Source organism: Labrus bergylta, chromosome 4, assembly GCF_963930695.1.
Source record: "Labrus bergylta chromosome 4, fLabBer1.1, whole genome shotgun sequence".
Lineage (NCBI taxonomy): Eukaryota > Metazoa > Chordata > Actinopteri > Labriformes > Labridae > Labrus > Labrus bergylta.
In genome coordinates this window covers 16,063,098-16,084,070 of record NC_089198.1, presented here as the reverse complement: position 1 = coordinate 16,084,070, position 20,973 = coordinate 16,063,098, and the positions used below count along the sequence as shown (strand labels likewise).

The 20,973-nt window shown below is 39.9% G+C and overlaps 1 protein-coding gene across 2 annotated transcripts in view; it reads right to left on the bottom strand.

Moving 5' to 3' along the window:
- Positions 1 to 20,973, bottom strand: part of LOC109996541 (low-density lipoprotein receptor-related protein 8) — an 87,293-nt gene that overhangs the window by 42,938 nt on the left and 23,382 nt on the right. For both annotated transcript variants that reach the window (XM_020650721.3, XM_020650729.3), the window contains exon 3: positions 13,584 to 13,706. In XM_020650721.3, the coding sequence (XP_020506377.1) occupies positions 13,584 to 13,706 (123 nt within the window). The remainder of the gene's footprint in view (positions 1 to 13,583; positions 13,707 to 20,973) is intronic.

Genomic DNA, 20,973 nt, shown 5'->3' with positions numbered 1-20,973 from the left:
TTTAAGCTAACCTGTTAAACTAATAAATCATTACCAAAACCTTACTTTTCCAACAATTTGTCTACTTTTGCAAGAATGTGACCATTGATCAGATATATATTTCAGTCATTTATCATGTTTTCAAAACTATTTTAAAGGGTTTTTCCCCATGATGATTCTAATGAAACAGCTGACTTAAACATAAGAAGAACTCCTGTGTTTAAACTATGAAAATGGACTTGCTGGTACAGCGCCTCTCTAGTCTTCTGACTGCTCAAAGCGCTTTTACACCGCAGGTCGCAACTACCCATTCAATCACTGAGGGCAGTGGCTGCTATTTAAAGTGAACATCAGAAGTAACTAATACCATGGCCAAGGACACATCGGGTTAGGAGACGACCAACTCTACCATGTCATCACAAAAAGGCCTTTTTCTTATGTTTTATGACTGCGTACTGTTTACCCATGCAGAGGAAACCTCCAACTAACACTTTCTCAAGTCCAGGGAGCGCTCCTTAATGTATACTTTTTAATAGGTTTTTGTGTTTTTTTTCCATCAAAGTGCAATGTCTTTGTTATTAAACCGGATGAAATATTCTACAATCTTTCTTGGTCCCCCTTGGCAACTGCAGAAGAGTCAAACTGTTTTATATACAAAGCATTGCCATTCACTGATGCAAATCAAGGTCAGTTTGTGAGATCTGTCCTTGGTCATGTTTTCTTTTTTCCATGAGCTCACGGAGTCTGAACATTGTTCAAACAGACAAACAATGCAATCGAAAGAACATTCATAGCTTGATGAGGGAGAACACAGTCCATAATGAATTTCATTTATGAGGTTACATGATGTATTGAGTATTTACTGTATGGTGGATAATTAGACCAGGCAGGGAGAGGGTCAGCCAAACCATGTCTCTAAACAAAGCACATCTGTTCATGTGGAAATGCGTGCAACAAAGTATGCACTTACATCTAATGTAAATACAATATGCAGTATGTTTTAATTATTTAGCTATGACAATTAAGCTACAGTTAATTTAAAATGGATAGCTGATTTCATTTATGATGCTCCTGGGTCTAAATGCGTTTTAACGTTCATTTGCGTGCTTGATTTAATTTACTGCATGCTAAATTATGTGGTACCAGTAATAAGATCACTTATACCTACACATACAGTGCAATGCAGTCTTTTTTGCACTTATATGGTAAAGAACTTTTGTTTCCAAGTCTGACATCAAAAATGAAACTTGTAGGTATCTGATTCTTTAACTGATAGGTCTGCAACATGTTTCAAGCCGGCAATGGAGGGGAGAGAAAGAAAGTCCTGTTTCTACTCAGGCTCTCATTGGCTATAGTTGCCTAGGAACAGTGAATATGGATATAATATGTTAGGATTATATTTTATACTGGATTTGGACTGTGGGGACCCTTGTCAATTCAGCAGGACCATTTTAGTTGGAATATCACAACCGGAAGAATACACTAGTCCTTCGGATGGTAAAAAAAAATAATTAGTGAGTGTGTATGTGGTGTGCCAGATGAGTAGGTTGTGGCTGCTGTGTTGGTTGTGAACAGTAAAGTCAGCCTCTCTGCCGTGTTTTGGGAGTTTTGTCGGATAATCTGGCTTTCTGTGTCGTTCATGGCTCGCTTTGCTCTTTTTTTTCTGATAAAATAAGACAGCTGTGGTAAGCAACTACCAAACTATAAATAGAATCGCACTCTGTAAGAAACATGAGGGTTACCTACTTGTAGCTCATTTACGAACTAGCCACAGTTGTTGACTGTTTCTTTTATAGCTTTTATAACTTGGTTAACCCCTCGCTTCTCTCCAACTCCACCCTCTCCTCCAAATATGGTCACTTGTGGCTCCAGAAAAATCAACATTGTAGCATCAATCTGCCAAACTCAAGGCGTCATATAAGCAGTCAAAAGACCAATGGGTGATGACAAGGTTGCTATGCCCGTTATGTATATAAATACCACACAGGGTAAGCCTCTTTTGGAAGTCGTGCAAGTTTCAAGGTTTTTTTTTTTTCTTCAGCCCTTTCACTTTGTGGGTGTGACTGTCCCTGCAGCACAGAGGGTGACAGCAGAGAGGAGGCTGGAGAGGCAGCTGGTGCCTGGGGACACCAAGCAGTGGGAAAGGCTGATGCAGCCAGGCCCTGACCCCACACACACATGCATGCACACACACACACACACACACACACACACACACATTTCCTGGGCACTGCAGTGTTTGAGGGTTGTTTCTACTGCAGGGAACACTTTAGGCTCTGAGACCATTGTATAACTCTTGCAGGAATGACTTCTACCTACAATCACAGTTTAGTCCACAAATATTATTAGTTCTTCTGAATAATTGCTATGTAAGGTTATCGACAAGCAAATTACTGTTATTTACAATTTGTCACTCCACAGCCCATTCACATCTTGTGTTGAACAATGTCCTGCTGTGAAAGTGGTGCAGAGAGTAAAACTGCAGAAAAGGAGAGGGAATATCGCAGCTAATTGCTTACACCACGATCTGTCAAGGCTGCAATTTCCCCCTTTCCTTAAATCCTTAAACAAGGTAATACAAGAATATATTTCATTTAATCTGTTTCTGTTTAGTATGCAAGGAGGTTTGGAAGGTGTATTATCAAGGCATGAAAATGTTTTGATGTGTGACAGTCTTTAATGTTGCCTGCGTCAGTGTTCAATATTTAATGCATGCAACAGAGACTATTACTGCCTGTGATACGTTTTTTCACATCTTTCCAGACCTGACTTCTGTGAGCATTAAAAAAGCAAACAAGCTTAATGAAGAATAAAACTGAAAACAGAGAGCAATAAGAAGCTAAAATGAGCAATTGTAACTGTCTGAAGAACAAATGATGGACTGGCTAGAGGAAACATTTCTTAGAAAAGTCTGAGATGAAAAAGACGTGGAGGTGGAATCGTGAAGAGAGAGAAAATGATGTGTGAAATGAATGAATTCTAACTTCTGAAGGTCCAATGAGGACCTGACATAAAACAAAGAAAAGACAGAGAGCATGAAAGAAAGGCGAGCAAAGCACAGAAATGAGAAATAAAGAGGACCGCTTTGGAGAAAATAGGATCTATAAGAAGCACGACCCTCCAGGAGCATGATACAGTATGAAGGGGAAGGAGATGAAGAGACGACCCGCTGCATGACCTTTTACTTTCTTATCCTAAAGCGAAATCAAAGCTGTCCATACCAAGTAGAAAGAGATGGTGGATGAAGCGCAAAGCAAAGGCTAGAGCTGAATCTGAATCCACAAGGCGGAGGGCGAGCTGTCTTGTCTGTTTAAATGATGACTCTTTAATGAAGCGTGAGGGCTGAACCTCCCACAGACAAACAATAGGACCAACCTTCACCGCAATTACACAGGGAAGTTCCAGTTCTGACTTCTCCAGACAGATATTGATAAGGCAAACCTCCGATTTTATAAAGACATAGATGAAGGGTTTTTGGTCGAGAAGGAGGAGACATCATAAAACAAAATGAAGGTGGCTTTTGTGAATGCTGGAGTACAATCGTCTGACTGACCTTATCCTTTACACTCCTCACTGCTGCACTTTTGTCTAATCACTGTATGCTTTTGTATAAAATGTAATTTTTAAGGCTTATACATAGAGAGCAAAGTTAACTGGGGTCACCTTGTGTGTGTGTGTGTGTTTGTGTGTGTGTGTGTGTGTGTGTGTGTGTGTGTGTGTGTGTGTGTGTGTGTGTGTGTGTGTGTGTGTGTGTGTGTGTGTGTGTGTGTGTGTTTGTGTGTGTGTGTGTGTGTGTGTGTGTGTGTGTGTGTGTGTGTGTATAAACTACCTGGCCAATAAAGCTGATTCTGATGACTGACCTTGTAATTGCTGACAGCCTTATATTGTATTGTGACTATTATGAAAAAGTATAGAAACTTGTTAGTTGTCACCAGACCTAAAATGTTTACAGCTCGTTATTACGACGGCAGGTACAGTTGACGTATCAACATCCTGAAAGTCTATGTAAGGAGCAGCACATTAACCAATATGTTGCATGTTTGTTTGATTCACCTGTTGCTAGCTCTTACAAACTGACATATATATTGAAATTTAACACAGTCGTACAGTTCACTGAGAGGGTTATAGACAGTGAAGTGTTGCAACCAGCATATAAAAAAAATGCTGTGATACAGCAGGACCTGATTAGTACTGTGGACCCATCAAGTATATAACTGATCTGATGTAAAAAAAAAAAAAAAAAAGAACACAACAATGAGGATCAACGTGGAGTTCAGTTATAATTTGCAGCCACTTAAATGTCTGTTTTGCTGTCTTTAATTGCCAATACATCTAACACAGTGTTGATTCATCCTGCAGACAGTTCATGACTATGCTTAATAGAGATGTGAATTTGTTTGCAATGCAAATGGTGACAGGCTTACTATTTAGCCAGCTTTGGTTAGTACCCGAGAAGCTAAACCCTTTATATCCACATTGTGTAACCTCCAAACCAACAGTCAGAGCTGAAGGTTGTGAGGTCTGCGACTGTGTGTGCGCATCTATTTAGGTCTGTATTCTGTAGGCTTAGCGTGTTCCCCAGCCGGTCCATCTGTGTATGTAAGTGTCCACGGTCTGATGGGGAAGGAGTTAAATAAGCGTCTCTGCCTCAGAGCTAAAAAAAGACACAAACTGCTCTGATAACATGAGTCAAATTCAGATTCACTGCTTCATTAAACAGGTTAGTGCGGCCATGTCCTCCTCTCTGAATTATAGATTTGGTACAGCAGAGAACATTTGCTGCTTGCAAAATACAAGATGGAAAATTGTTATTTTCAGTAAAGTGCATAAGCAAGTAATGTACAATGACATGCGTCTCTGCTTGATATCATGCTGTATTTTGCCCAGCATGAATGTGACTTCACCAGCTAAATAAATAGACTAATATCCAGACATTTAAATCGTTTTCAATCATTTTGTATCACAGCAGACAAGGGGAGATGGGTGCACTGTGGAAGTTTTGCCAGTCAATGACAGAGCTAGCAGAAACCGACAACCACACACTGAGAGCCCAGAGGCAGAACAGCAAGGTTAGCGGCTTTGAACCAGGACTTTCTTCCTCTTAGGGGACAGCATTATGCACTGTCACCATGCCTCCTTTCTAATTTATAGCTTTAACTTGTGATTTCTACTGGTCCTACTTAACCGTCCTCTGGAGTGAAGATTCTCATAAGTAGAGCAAAAAAAAAAAAGAGTCAGATATAAAATAATTTGGCAACTACATTGAAAAGGAGACTTTTGGGTAATTTCTCAAGCAATAAAGTGCCTCAGTTTTAGCCTCTTTAGAAGTGTTCTTGTTTTACGCAATCATAATCTGGGTTATTGACAGGAAATTTAAAGATGTCGCTGTGGGCTTTAGGAAATTGTGATATACATTATTCAACAAGATATTTTTCAAGACTAAATGGTCTACAAGAAAAATAACTGATGGATTAAGAAAGTAATCAGTTGCAACCTGGCGGTTACTTAATAATTGCTCTTAAAGTCATGTAACTCCTTTGTAAAAAATCCTACTTTAATCGTTATCTCTACAGATCCAAATAAATATGTGCCATTATTGCTGAAAATATACCCTCATGTTTGTTTTCCACAAAAACAAAAAGGGAAAAAGTTAATTAAACTTACAAATTTAACTAAAAACATATATTAAAATGTTTATTTCATTATCATCTTACTGTTTTTTATTTTGCACCATGGACTGAAATATCTGGTCACAGGAAGCCATTGGATTTGATTTTAAAAAGATATCAAATTACTTGACTTGTAAGAAAACACATTTTCTTCTGTTTTCAAGGCAGAGGGCATGATGCTTCAGTGTGCTGTGTTTCTATTCACTTATTAGCTGTGTTGACATCGACAGATATTATAACTGTATCTGCTAACAGTCCAAAGGACAAAACACACAGAAAACTGGAGCAATGCAAACATCTTTCCAGAGATATCTTCTCGTTGTAAAGTCAATAAAAAAAAGTGAGGCTTTATCATCGACTCTGCCAGTATCTTCAAAAAGGCTTATAGAGGGATGTTTCCATCAAAAACCCTTTCCAAAGAAATATCTCAAATCCTTTCAAGATTACATAACACTTAAAAGAGCAAATTGAAAACACAGTAGGGAGGTTTTCTGAGTAAAGGCTCCATTAAAATATCCACCATTTCAGAGTTATGTCATCTCATAAAGAAAGAGACACCTAAAGAAAGATGAAACAGTGTGAAGTTCCCTCACACCTGTCAACTCTTTCAAATCAATTTCAAAGCATAGCGGACGAACTGACACAAAGAAATAAGCTGAACTCAGCATTATTTTTCATGAAGCATCAACTTGCCATCCTTCGCCCTCCATTGTCAAATCCTTAAAAAAAAGTTACTGGGTTAACTTAAAAGAGCATAAAAAAGTTATATTTGCCCAGGGGGCTGAGAAGCTACAACACAGCTGGCTGCTGTGGCCCACTTCCTCCTTGATTATGATTTAATCTGATACAAAAACTCTGAGCTGTGGCATCTCACGTGCTCCTCAGAGTCATTTATTTTTAAGAGCTCACGAGTAACTCAGTGTGGCCCGAAATTTGAATTCTTAATACGGCAGTGTAACGCTACTCCAGCGTGTAATTGGGAGGCCACTCAGTGAGCCAGAATGATTGTGGCACAGATGTCTGCAGCACTGAGTCCAAACTGCTTAGCCCTGTGTGCGCGTGTGTACTTACTGTATGTTCGTGCATGTGTGTAACTGAAATAGACACAAAGTACAGGAGAGTTGGGGGGCGAACTTAATGAAGAACAAGACAAGGGTTTACAGCATGTGAGAGTGTAGCCGGGCTTGTCATAACTGGAGCGTGATGCATTAAGGTGTATGCTGCTGTTCTATATGTAATTAGCACGTGTTAAACTATCATGCAGCCACTGCACCCTGCTATTTACATAACCGCATGTTTCATATCGCCATCATATAAAACATTCAATTTTTCTATCCATTGTTCCCTAAACCTGTTTGTAACGGGAAAGGCCTCACAGTCACTTGAACACATTTCAGTTGATACATATGAAGCTTGGTTGCTTCAGGATTTAAGATTTAGTGTGGGGTGAAACCCAAATCCACAATAACCTAAATAAGATATTTAAGGAGAATGTAGAGAAACATAAGAATCTTAAATTTCAAAATATGTATCTAAGGTTTAAACTTTTTTTGATATCCAGTTTGAATCAGGCGTGGTTAAGCTCTGGTATTTATTGTGAAAATTATACAAGTAATTCCACAAACTAATAAAAGGATAGTCATATGTCAGCAATTTGGCTGTTTACGTCCAACAAAAGGTTTGTCCATGGACCCAGAGCATAGGAGTGTTGACTGTGATTGTCCTTTTTTTGTGCGGGCCGTTAGTGATATATTAATGCAGCTAGGTTTGAAACATTGGAGAGGTATTTATAATAAACTACTAGCTAACACGGCAGAGCTATCCTTTAGCATTGGATTGATAGCCATGACATCAAACAGACATGAACCTCTGGACTTATATTGCCTGTGTATTCTCACTAACAAAAAGAATAGCAACATTTTTTTAACTCACATTTCAGTGACCAAAACAAGCTTCTTCTATCTGAAAGGTTTTTTTCATATATACTTTTCTTACAGATATAAGCAGGGACAGGTAGATAAATGGGCTAGCAAGGCTAAATAAGCACGATTGAATGATCAAAGTTCTGTTACCAGTTAATGGCGAATTTCCATTATGTGTTACCATCAAGATAACAAACTAAAATGTACATCTGTGAGAATCGTTGCTCTCTTGGAGAATAACGGTTATAACTAATTATTTTTTAACTTTTTGTGGATGCTTAATGAAACTCATCTGTAATATCTTATATGCATTTTTACTATTTAGAGCCAAGACTTCAAAAGCTTTAAAGTGAAGGGTTTCATGGGTTATGGGTGATAACGGTGACATTTTTATACTGGATTTTGCAAAACATGAATTTCAAAGGTGGCGTTCTTGCTTTAATCATAAAACATGAAGCGGTTTTCCCTGACAGATGCACAGATCTAAAAATAACTTTGTGACAAATAAGTTACTAGTGAATTGAGGATATTGAGATAGATGATAGAAGAGCTCTTCATTGAGGTTGGTTGCTGTTGCCTGAGATGCTGGCAGTATTTTCAAGTCCTCTCCTCATCTTTTCTGACAAGGTGATGGAATTACAGAACAGTTGAATCCACTCAAACACAAAGACAATGGTGATGAAGTGGATCTCATTAGAAATCACTTCGTACAGCAACCTCTTAGTGACATTCTTCATCAGGTGGTGTGGACTATAACCTGGATTAAGACTTGATTTTTATGTTGAATGAAGGAGAGCATAGAGGTTTCAGTTTTGTCTACAGCACTGTATAACAAGGAGAACTTAAAGAAAAATAAATCTGTGTCCTGGTGGTAGTGAGAAATAAAAAACCTCACCATATGATGTTCTCTGTTTGTGTTGGAGCTATTTTTTCCACAACAACATAATATGAATACAGATGGGATTTCCATATAGATGGCTTTCTTCTCAGAACAGATCTCTATCTCTTTCTTCTGCAGCCAAGAGATGAATCCTCCCTTCATTTATCTTTAATTGGATTTCCAATAAAAAAATGTGTTATCCTTCAGAGGTCTCCCTTATTGCACTCAACTTTCTTTGGGGTGGGTCGACATTGGAAGTTTTTCTCAGCTGCTCCATTATTCATGGAAGCGAGCCACACATCAACAGCTGGAAAAAAAAGGTGACTAAACTAGAATGAATATCCTCTGAAAGATTGGATTTCCTTGATTCATTTCCCCGCTCTGCTTGATGCATTTTAATTCCCTCCCACAATAACTTATAAAATGAGTTTTAAAGATCAAAGAGTGATAAGAGCCAGAGTATCAGTTTCAAACAGGTTATGGAACATGTTCCATCACTCACCAGCTTGTGCTTTCCGAATGAAATACACTGACAAGATGTCATTATTCAGTCAGTATTGAAAGTTTTGCTTTTGAGTCTTACAGTATAAAGTCAGAAAAAGTAGTTGCTTTTGAATTTTATAAGATACAGCTGGTCCTCCAGTTAATGTGAATTGATGCTTACAGGAACATTTCTTAAATTTGGGGGAGATTTTCTGTGATCTTCTGGACTAAAACGGTATCAAAGGGTCAAATCTGAGAGGCAGCCCAAAGTCCTCAAATATGACTGGCTATTTTCTTTGTCAGAGCAGGATTTATATAACAGTAAACTCTACTATTTAGTGCTGGGCGTTTCCTTTTGTTAGTACTGTAAAATTATGATTCTTGACATACAACTGTCCTTAATGCACACTGTTGTGTTACTTTTGAAAGTTAAAAAGGTAATGTTAGTAATTTATGTAAACTCCTCAAAAAAAGTTTGGAAACGTTATTCCGGCCAATTATTTTGCACATTTAATAAATGAACTCACGGCAGGCCATTCCATCCTCTCCACTCCCAAATTCTGGAGCTACTCTGTGATGATCCTGGCTCTGTGGGGGAGACAGTGTCATTCTGGAGGATGGAGTTAGGTCCTAGACTGTGGATATATGGGACTGCCACTGGCTCCAGAATCTCATTCCGACATCTCACTGCATTGAGATGGCCTTCAATGATGACACATTCTGTTTTGCCTGTGAGAGAGATACTGCCCCACACCACCCCACAGCCCCATTTGAAAGACTACCAACAGAAGAATATTGCATAGGATTTTGGCACATTTATTTTGAGTGCTACCCACACATTTAATGGTGCTGCTCATTCCACAAATGGACAATCCTTTCAAGTTATACCTCATTGTAAAGGTAACTAATCAGGCTTTCCAACGACATATAATACAACGCCAATTAGTATTGTTAAAGGGGCGAAATAAGTTAACAAAGTAACGTTTCCAAACTTTTTTTGACAAGTTTAGATATGATAAGTGGACACAGAAAGGGTAAATAAAATGTATTAATTTATCTAACAGGGGATTTATTTGTTACACACTCACCAAGGGTGTGTGTGTGTGTGTGTGTGTGTGTGTGTGTGTGTGTGTGTGTGTGTGTGTGTGTGTGTGTGTGTCTATGTGTGTGTATGTGTGTGCGTCTGAGGGCACTATGACTAACATACAACAGTCTTTAAAATTTGCCTTGAAATCTTAGTCTAAATCTTAGAAAGTAACTTTTCCGCAACAATAAATCTAGAAAAATTCAGAAGAAACAAAGTAAAAAAATGTTTACCACTGAGGTATGAATAAAACTGCTTCATCAAGAGTCTCCGGTTTGTTCTGATGATACAGGGATAACAAACCACCATCTGTCATCAGATTCTTTTCACATGTTGTTTGGTACATCGTGTATGAGAGTGAGTCACATCCTTTCCTCTTCCTCTCCTCCTGAACTAGAAAAAGATCAAGCAACCAATCACAGCAAGATGCCAGTTTTCAGGGAAATAAAAAATGTTCTACAAGTACGACTGAGTTATGTTAAAGATAAGTACGGCTGATCCAGAACGCTGCAGCTAGAGTCCTCACCAAAACCAAGAAAATGGATCACATCAGTCCAGTTCTGAGGTCTTTACGCTGGCTCCCAGTCTGTCAGAGAATAGATTTTAAAATACTGCTGCTGGTTTATAAAGCACTGAATAGTTTAGGGCCAAAATACAATAGTGACCTCCTGATTAATTACGAACCATCCAGACCGCTCAGGTCGTCTGGGACAGGTCTGCTCTCTGTCCCCAGAGTCAGAACCAAACATGGAATTGCCTTGTTGTTGAAATGTGCTATATAAATAAACTTGCCTTGCCTTGCACTATAAGTGGGGTCAAAAAAAATCCTCACCTTCTCACTCACTTTTCAAGTATGTTTCCAAAACAACCTACCTAAGGATTTTGTATGAAAGATATGTAAGGACCCATGAACAGAAGATCACCAACAGGTGAATTGATGACCTGAGGTGGCATTCATGTCTTACTTAACCAGCCTTCCCTTAATTTATAGATCCAATCGATGGTTTGTTAACATTTTACTCTGTATATAACACATTTTTTAATAGATAGAGTCAGTAGAGAATATTTTGGTGCTGCTTTAAACCACTGAAATGTTTATTTTTCAGTGCACAGCAATCATCTCTATCTGATGTCTGTGACTCCGAGAGAGGAGCAGGCAGCCACGGTAGCGAAAGAAATTAGCATTTGAGAAAGTAAGAAAACAATTAATATCTGGTTCAAGCCGCCCACTCTGGAGCTGCTGCTTGGCAGTGAAGACGTAAACCCACCTAACCCCCATCAGGAGCTGTGTGTGGGCGAGCTAGACTGACACAGGCCAAGAGTGATCCAGCCAGAGATTCTCGGCTTTAAAAGCTCGGCAAGGAGGTAATGGAGGCCTTTCTGTGCACTCGCCATCAGACAGTATAGAGGACTGAAGTGCGTGGGTGGGCGGAGGCTGGCGAGTTGGCTGAACGGCTGCCGGAGCCGGGATAACAAGCAAACCTGACTACAGCTTTGTTCGTTCAAATTGAATCTTTATAATAGACACAAAAAAGTGCATTCCTTTTTTAGCAGCCCGGATCTTCTTTTTATAGTTACGTCCCTGATATCAGAAAGATTGAATGAATTGCTGAGATCTGGTTTTGCAGAGACAGGACATGTATAATAAACAAGAAGCTCAAGCAGTCTGTGATTCGTGCAGGTTAAAGCCAATGTAGCAGTAAATGCAATCCAACATAACTAGTCTTTTCAAACACCAACACAAAAACAGATCCTTGTTAACATAGTTGCAAAATGTTTCAAAGGTTTGAAATGGCATATTTGCATCACCTCCCCTCAGGCTGCACATTTCAGATTCATTTGGCACCGTTTTTAAGGCCTGAAGACATAAAACTATTTGCAGAATTGAAGTTTTTTTTAAAAGGCAAAACTTAATACAGCTGAAACGGATATTTGCCAAAGTACAGTATCCAGCTAATCATCTCACATCCTCTTGGATCATCAAATAGCCACAGGTTTAGATGTCTATATCGTTACTTTGTTAAAGAGCCCATATTATACCCTTGTTGGGGTTCGTTTATTTAATTTATGTACCTACTAAATTATGTTCACAATAGCTAAAGTTCGAAAAAAGTGTCTGTCTTCATGTTCTGCCGCTCCATGCACCGGCTCGCTTCTGACTCTCTCTGTAAGGCTCTGAAGTGCCCACTTTCAGAGTCCCCACGTGTGCCAAGTCTGATCTGATTGGTCGGCCTGTCGGCTCTGTTAGTTAACGGGCGTGCAACATGAGCTGCAGGGCTTGCCACAACGAGCCAATGGGCTTAGATCAGAGATCTCACACTGACAAGACGTCTCACTGACAAATTTTTGTTCGAGGGGGGCTAGAACCGAGCGTAAGATGCAGCTAATGCTACAGCTAACAGGAGGACGTAGGAGAAGCCACGTCTCTGCGGACTTTGAATTTTTGCACATAGATGTGCCTAAACATGCACAGGACACTTGGAAAACACACTAAAGAGCATATAAAACCAGAAAAAGCATAATATGGGACCTTTAATACCTTGGCTAACTTTTTTTCAGGCCCGTCAGAAGGATGTAATGTCTTAATCAGGTGAATTCACACATGCACATTTTAAATGGCCCAGTTTTATCTATAACTTTATTACCCCATTCCCATCGTCAAGACCATTACAATCATGTCTTTGATATGGAAAATATTAATCCCCTTACAATTTCAATGTTGTTAAAACATTAGAAGGTATGGTTGACATTGTATTTAATATCTTAAGAACATTGCGCCCACAGACTTTGAAGCAGACCGCTTCAATCATCTCTCTTTTAGAAGCTTCAAAATCCAGATCCGAGTTAAAGTGTCTTTACTTTGACTCCATAAAGTCAAGCCATAATCACCATTACTAAATGTTATGTCTATTTTGATAATTGCTCAAAATGTGCCTGTTGAAACTATAAGCTGTCCACTACGTCACTTCCTGATCCCTTATCTCAGGTCTACTGACCAATAATGAGGCTGTGTTCCTAACTTCCCTCAAACCAGAGTCTCTGTATCAAACGTGGGTCAAAGCTTTGCTCAAAAAGGGCTGTAAGTAATCGCCCTGTCTTTTATTAATAGCTTGATGTTTGCACAACACCTTAATTAAATAATTACAACAGTGTTATGTGATCAATAGTGAGTAGATTCTTCTTGACGATGGATGATGGGTGCTGGCAGAGCAAAATGAGCATTCAGTGGCAATTTATTTAAGTTTCATTCAATGGTTACATACGCTATTGGAGTCTTGACACAGAAATAAAATGTCATTAAGAAAAAAATCAGACAAAAGATTGCTTCATTTGGCTTTTGTCACAGGCACTCACTGTGGATATGAAAACTCCAAGCATCACAGCTTAAATTACAACATTAAAAGACCTGCTGCAAACTCAGGCCACAAAGATCACATGAAAAGACCATACATAACTAAAAAGAATGTTCTTTATCTTGCTTTGACAAAAAATATTCAAGCAGTATAAAATTCCACTCAAGCCATGGTCATACTTTAAAAAAAAAAACACTTAGGGATCCTACTTACTGCAGGTCTCTTCGGCCTCATCAGAGCCATCAGGACATTCTGGTTCCCCATCGCATCGCCAACGTCCCGGCACACATTGGCCGTTCAAACAGGCAAACTCTGCAGGGGCGCAGGTCTTCCTGGCTGCTCGAAGAAGGGAGAGAGAGAGAGAGAGAGAAAAGGCACAGAGAGAATTTGATTAAGAAGGGAAAGTGTGAGGCCAATATGACCGAGTAAAAAAGCACAGCATGTACGCAGCAGGATTTAATTTCTACGTTGAAACTGCTCACATTATTTGAATCCCAATGATCAACTAGTCATCAGCAGAGATCAACCTCATCAGCTCTCGGCTTTGCAGCTTTAATATCTTCGCTGTTAGTTTCATGACTCCTTTTCATTGTGTTTCCCTCCCCTCCCCCCCTTCGCCTGACTCCTCTGCCTCTCCTCCTTCCGCTGTTCTCTGAAAGTCTAATCTCTCCTCCAGGTTTTCCATCACAGAGCAGAGAAAAGGATGCTGATTGCAGAACACTGCCGGTTCGGGGAGGTTAAACCTGTTACCTCCCAAACCTGTTTACCACAGAGAGCTATGAGCCGGGGGGCCACGGGCTGATAAACATGTCAAACGTGCCGGGAATCGGAAATCACAAACATGTCAGGAAAAATGCCTGTTTAAGCAGAAAGAAGACAAACTTAGCGATTAAAACTTTCCCAAAACAGCCGACAGCTTATCATGGTTTCTACACACATCGTGCTGTGTGCACATACACTTCAGACACACAAAACACACACTCTCTGTAAGCTGGACCTGAGAGCCAGGAGCACACAGAGGTCAGAGCCATTCAATTTCCTCCTCCTGTTACTCCAGTCCTGCAGTCCAGTCTAATAAATCAGCGTCTAAAAGGCCCCTCAGCTCCTATTGTTACCCTGCCACAACTGTTCCTGAGCCGACTCCATCTTGGCTCTGATGCTTCAAATTAGATCGAGCATTTAGAGATGTGCGGGGAGCTTAAGCTTAGCTGAGGGGCTGTGAGGAAAGAGAGCAGGCAGTGATTATTCCACAGTTGTTCACACTAATCTAACTGCACCCACTCTCTACAACTCCTGATCGCTCCTGACCTTTACATCAAAGGGCAGAAGAGTTAAAGTGTAGGTTCAAACTCAGCACTAGTTTGAACACAGCAGGGGAGTTATGATTTAGATTATTACGTGTATTTTACTTGGAGAAATTAACTTTAAATTGGCTGTGCCAGAGACACTCTCAAAACTTAAATAAAAAGAGTGAGGGAAGGGGGAATGGGAAGAGCGAGCAGGACCAATAAGAGGAGTCTTCCACAAACAGTGACTGTTTCCAAGTAGAAATCTCCACAACACATATAGGGACAGGCAAAACACAACGGTGGAAAACATTATTATCAAGGCTGATACAAGCAGTAAGACCCACTCTAAATAAATGTTCCAGACTACGACCTGCTGTGTTCACACATCAGCTCACTTAGGAAACGTCCGTGTGAAGTCTAAGAGACAAGCCGGAAATAGTCCACATAAAGTTTGGGTGACGAATTCAGACATTTACCTTCACACGTACAGACTGCCTGGACAATATGTGAAAGGAGCTTATGTTTTATAAGCATGACGTTATTTTTAAACTGCAAGTACAATTCATCAGAAATGTTTGTTATCGGTAAAAAAAAAAATAATAAAAAGCTTTAGTAAACCTTCTTCCACTACATCTTTTAATGCCAGAACTGACAAGAGGCTCACAAGAAAATCTAAAACGGCACAATTCACTTCCTCTTCATGTAGTGATTGATCTGCTCCTCGAAGGGGAAGGGGACGCAGGGTTTGAACTTTCTTTTCACACATTTTTTTAGTCACCTGTAAATCGCAAATGCAACACCTCTAAAGTCAACTAGAAGAGACTTCCAGAAAAGGTGTACCAATATTACTGTATATTTAGGATGTTTCGCTTTTCTCTCTGTCAGTCTGATTGTCACCCTACCTCTTAAGGTTTGGTCATAAAACTGTGTTAAACACGTTACACTCAATGTGGTTGGGCAACACATTATATAAACCAGGGCTGAGCAAGAAGAGTGAGCTATAGCACAGCATTCAGTTTCTACTAGTCTAAACTTCTTGCCCCTAAATGTTAACATGTTGCATCCAGCTCTGTGTTTTTAGCAGGACGGGGTGTTCACAGGATTTTGATGGTGCAGCTGTCACTTATGACCACTTCTGTGTGAATCAGCTCTCCTTACCTAAGCGAAATTATACACCAGGAGCGATCAAATAATGATTGATGAATTATTGACACCAAACACACGTTTTATTAAATCATAATATCTGGTTCTCATATGAAGCACACATTTCTTTCTCCCTAGAACAATCTAAGTCTTTTCATTTCTAAGTGGCTTTGACTTGTCATGAAAGTGCAGCTAACGATCTGTTTGATGCTGTCTTCTCTCATTCAAACTCCATTTTTGTCTCTCATCATGCCCCTGAAGCCCTAAAAAGTCAGTTGTAGCTTTAAAAGGCTACATGTTATTGTCTGAAAATAGCCAATGAGGTTCCAAGATTGGTTAGTCGGGCACATTTTTCCTTACCTTGTGAGCTGTACAGTAAAGACAGTCAGCAGATCAAACTGTATTTGTGTCTCACTCTTTAATCCAATCTTCCTTGGCTTTCCTTCAACATACATAAAATCCCTGTGATATCTAATCATCACGTTTACAGTTTGGGTCACTTAAGCATTATCTATCATGTGATTTTACCTCCTCTTACTGTAGTCCAGCAGCAACAGTTCAGGTCGGACTGCCACAGTGAAGCACTACGATTAGAGAGTGCCTGTCTCTTATTCTAAATCTTGTTTAATTGCCACATTCTCAATTATCTCCTGTGTCAAAGAGCCAAAGTCAAAGCGATAACGGCTCATACTGGCCTGCTGATGCTATCATAAGAGAATTATGAAATGTGTAGCAGTGTCGCTGTGATTGGACATGAATGTGTTTTCAAGCTGTCACCACAATCAGCGGCCAGTCTCATTTCACTTCAAGTGCTTTTATTAACATTCCTACTCGCCTTTTCTGCACACAGTCATGAGCTGATCCCGTTAAGACGACGGAGTAAAACACTCCCTCCACTCTCTTTGTTCCTTTATGTCTGCCCCCAAGCCTTTTAGTTTTTCACCACAAAAATAAACACATTTTGGATTGTTTTTGGGTGTTCCTTAGTGCAGCTTAAGTGCCACTTGTGTCCTCATTAGAGTGCAAGAACGTGGGCCTTTGTTTAAAGGTGAAGACGGATGATTATGTAGCAAACAGGGACAGTGACATGCTTTTAACCAACACCTCCCTCAAGTGTAAGAACTCATTAGTGGTGTCTCACATCATGGGGAAAAAAAAAAACTATGGTGTCTCCTGCAGAACACATATGACCTGGATAATGTTCTGTTTATGTTTCTCTTTTATTCTCTTAAGGCTGTGTTATCATTTCTGTTAGTATGTTTTTTTCATGAATTCATTCATCTTGGTAACTTTTGTGAATGCAGGATTTTAAATCTGTCTACCATCATAATACTGTCTCACGATTTAATTGTTGAACAATTACAGAAGAACACCCCCACGTAACAATTTCCTTTCTTTAGTCACATCTTTGGAGGGGGTAATGTCAGTCATTTAAAGGCAGACACGGTAAATCTAAGCGTCTTCCAAAAGTCTAAATAATATTGCAGTTTTCGTTGGTGAAGCTGCTGGCTGATAGGCTCAAGGTTTCTATATATTTCATTTCATATGTGAACTATAGATGGTGTTACTTTATAACCTGCTTCAGTATTTTTTACAACATATTCTCCTTTTGTACTTTTTACAAGTTTAAGTATAATATTTCTGCATTAGCTCAATTCTTCCCTTACAATGAAAGTAAGCGAAGTCCCGAGTATTTGATGGTTATTTATTATCTTACCAGATTTCTCTGTGGTGTGAGGTATGGTAAGAGTGATCCAATCTGCTCGGAAGAACATCCTGGCCATACTGACTTCAAATCATAAATACAGTATACAACATGTTAAATATTTATGATCCGATCGCCCGCTGTGTGGAGGGAACGGGAGGACTCGTGCAAACGGAATGATGGCCAGTTGGGAAGCAAGCTGACTGAAGGAGGAAGCACAACAACAGCAGATACTGTACTCAACACACAGCTGTTCTTTCTTTAGAGAGGAGTTAGTATCCTTTCGTTATCTCGGATGCTGGGTGGAAACTGTCAAACAGGCCCAGGAGGGGGATTTCAAAATAAAGGCTTATCATAAAGATGACAACCGCATTAGGCAAACATGCACGTTTTCAAATCTTTTTATCACTTGTTTAGGTAGGTGTGGCGGTGAAGGTAGAATAGCAGCTTTAGAGGCGATAGATTAATTAGATTCATAACACCCTCCAAATCCTGGAAGATAGGACGCATTAAAATTCGTATTCAATTAATGAATTAATTTGACTCCCATGAGATGAAGAAAGAGAGAGAGAGCTAAGACCCTGAGGCTTAGCAGTATGACTGTCTTCAAGACTTCGTTTGATCGCACAACAAAGATGTGAAAAATCTCCCGTAGATCTGTGTCATGGCCTCTGCATGTCACACGTACACACATAGTGCCGGTCATCTCCACAAAGTCAGAGCTTTCTTACCCCAAACTGAGCTCACCTCTCCTTTCAGTAAAGGTCTACGGGGGCCATGGTTCACTTGGCAATAATTACCTAAGCCAGCTCGTGCCATCTGCTAGGAATGACTGTGTGTTTTTAATTAGGAGAGGTTTGAAAACGTTGAGATGGTGGGGGGTGAAGGGGAAAGTGACATGAGAATGAGAAGAAGGCTTTGGAGAGAAAGAGGTGGAATTACAGACATGAGTAATAGCAGCAGCGATGGGGAGTGACATGCACAGTAATACTGCTTTATGGAAGCCTAATGGAAAGTGTGATAGTGGATAAAAACAGGCAATATTACTGTAGATGGCAGGGATAGCACTTACTGAACGTTAATCCCTCTGACAAGCACTGTATGAGTATAAACCCACTCTCTCTCTCTCTTCTCACAAACACAGTGAATAGGGGATTTTCACAAAGAGAAACACCTTCAGGAACAACATCTGGGTGAAGAAAACGGAAGAAAAAACAGAGACAAAAGCATTCCAGTGTTGTGCGAGTCACTGATCTATCATGCAGAATTACAAATGGGATGTGACACAGACAGAATAAGGGCCATGCAACGGGGAGCTCATCCAGCCATGTTTATTTCTCCTGGAGGAGGTACAGTGAGAAGATACTCCACGCTCCGACAACCCCACCTGGAGCCGTCTCCTGTGGGGCCGATGTTGTCGACATTTATAATCCTTTTTTTTCATCTGTCTTAAACACAGTGTGGACATGTGTGGTATATACAGTGTGGGTTTGCAGATAATCTGGGTTGATGTTTACATGATTATCAGATATGAGGATGTCAGCTCTGCTCAGCAACGATGTGACAGACTTGTGATTTTCCTCAGCAGCTGTAGGTGTTGAAGTGTGAAAACTGATATAAGCCTTGTGTCTTCAGGAGATGCTATAAAAAAACATGCTTTTAATGTTTTAAATAATGCCATCAGTTCTGTGGAGATGTTTGCGCACAGGTTTTGTTTGTCGATCAGTCACATATCACCTCAGGAGAGACCCCCCCCCCCTGTCAATCTTAGAGGCAGTCTTCTTGAAATCATCTAGAAAGAAAAAAACAGCTTTTGTGTATCATTCTGCTACGTGTTCTCCTGAATAACAAACTTTACAGTGGGCTGTGTCAAGATCCACATGGTAGCTCAGAATTACACAGGCCACCAAAGAACCTGTCTGACTCCTGTTATAATACAAAGTCACAAGCGTGTTGGTAAATAGACACATTTGATTTAATTCTATGGCCTTGTGTGATCAAATCACAGCCGTGCTGATATTCAGAACAACAGTACCAAACATAAACTATCAAGCTCAAGAAACTACTACTTGTGAAATCTTAGTTTGTATAGGAGTGATAAAAAGGCCTCTGGACTTAATGCACCCTAAAACCAAGCTCACTCAATCAATCAGTGATGTTCAAGAACAGAGCAGCAGATAGCCTTCAGTCATGTGACATTCAAACACACACACACAACCTAACCCTGTGAAGAAACTCCTTTTTTTTTCTTTGGCATGAGGGATATTAATGACAGCACCTCCTTCCTTTAGAGGCCATGAGAGGCTTAATATGTAATGCAGTGATAAGCACATTCTCCTGGGCTTCACAAGACAAATGGCCTCATTAGCTCAGAGAGAAGTCGGGGAGTGTTGTTGAAGCAGGAAACATAATGTATCCTGTTGGCTTAAACTAAAATGTAAATCACAGAAACCTTCCCAAATGAATGGGACATTATTGTAGCATAGCGTAGCATCAACAAGTTTGATGAAGGAAGGTCTGTACATTTCAGTCAGGTCTGTGTGGAGAGCAGAGTACCACAGGAACCTGCAGGAAAACACCAGGCTAAATGTAGCAGCTCCTCTAACTCAGCACCGCTTGATGGAGTATTGATTTAGCAGCCACAGAGTAGTGGCATCTACAGATTACACATCCCTCTCTGTGGCTGCACTTATTTGCTGTTTGGGACATATTGAGCAAATCAATGTTAATACAAAGTTACAGGTATGGCAGATTTTCACTCCATTTGAAGAGTATGTGTATTTGTTTCTTTTGTTTCCCAGTGAGCAATAACTGCGATTACAATGTTGAAAGCGAGCGTAATGGGTGTTAATTAAAGTCGGTCCACTCATGTGAGCTGTTACGTATTTTATTTATTCTTCTGTACGGCACTTTGGTTAACTGTGGTTGTTTAAAAGTGCATAACAAATAAAGTTGGATTGGATTGGACGAAGACGCCTTCTCAACTATTTTTCAACCGACTAAAATACAGTTAAGACATCAACGTGTCACAAAACTAAATTTTGATGAACAAATTGTAGAACCTGTTCATTTATGGGTTACAAGCAGGACATCAATTATTATTGTACAAGCATTGCTCCAAAGTCATACTGACCAGATTTTTAAAGAGACATCATAAAGACGGCAAATTCAAACATTCCCGAAAGAAGAGGAACAAGAAGACTGAGCATGTGTAGGTACTTCAGCTGTGCAGATCTCACTATGAGGGGGAGTGACCCCTGGATGTACATCTATCTATCCATCTCTATCCAACATCCATCTGTTCATCCAACCATCCATCTTTTTTATACATTAATCCATCCATTCGTCCAGTTCTGCATACAAGGGAAGTCAGAGACCAGACAAGCTGAAAAAGTCTCTGCCCCTCTTTAGTACCAACATCATCAAATGGACTCATGCCAGAACGACTGCTGCAGCGAGATGCAAA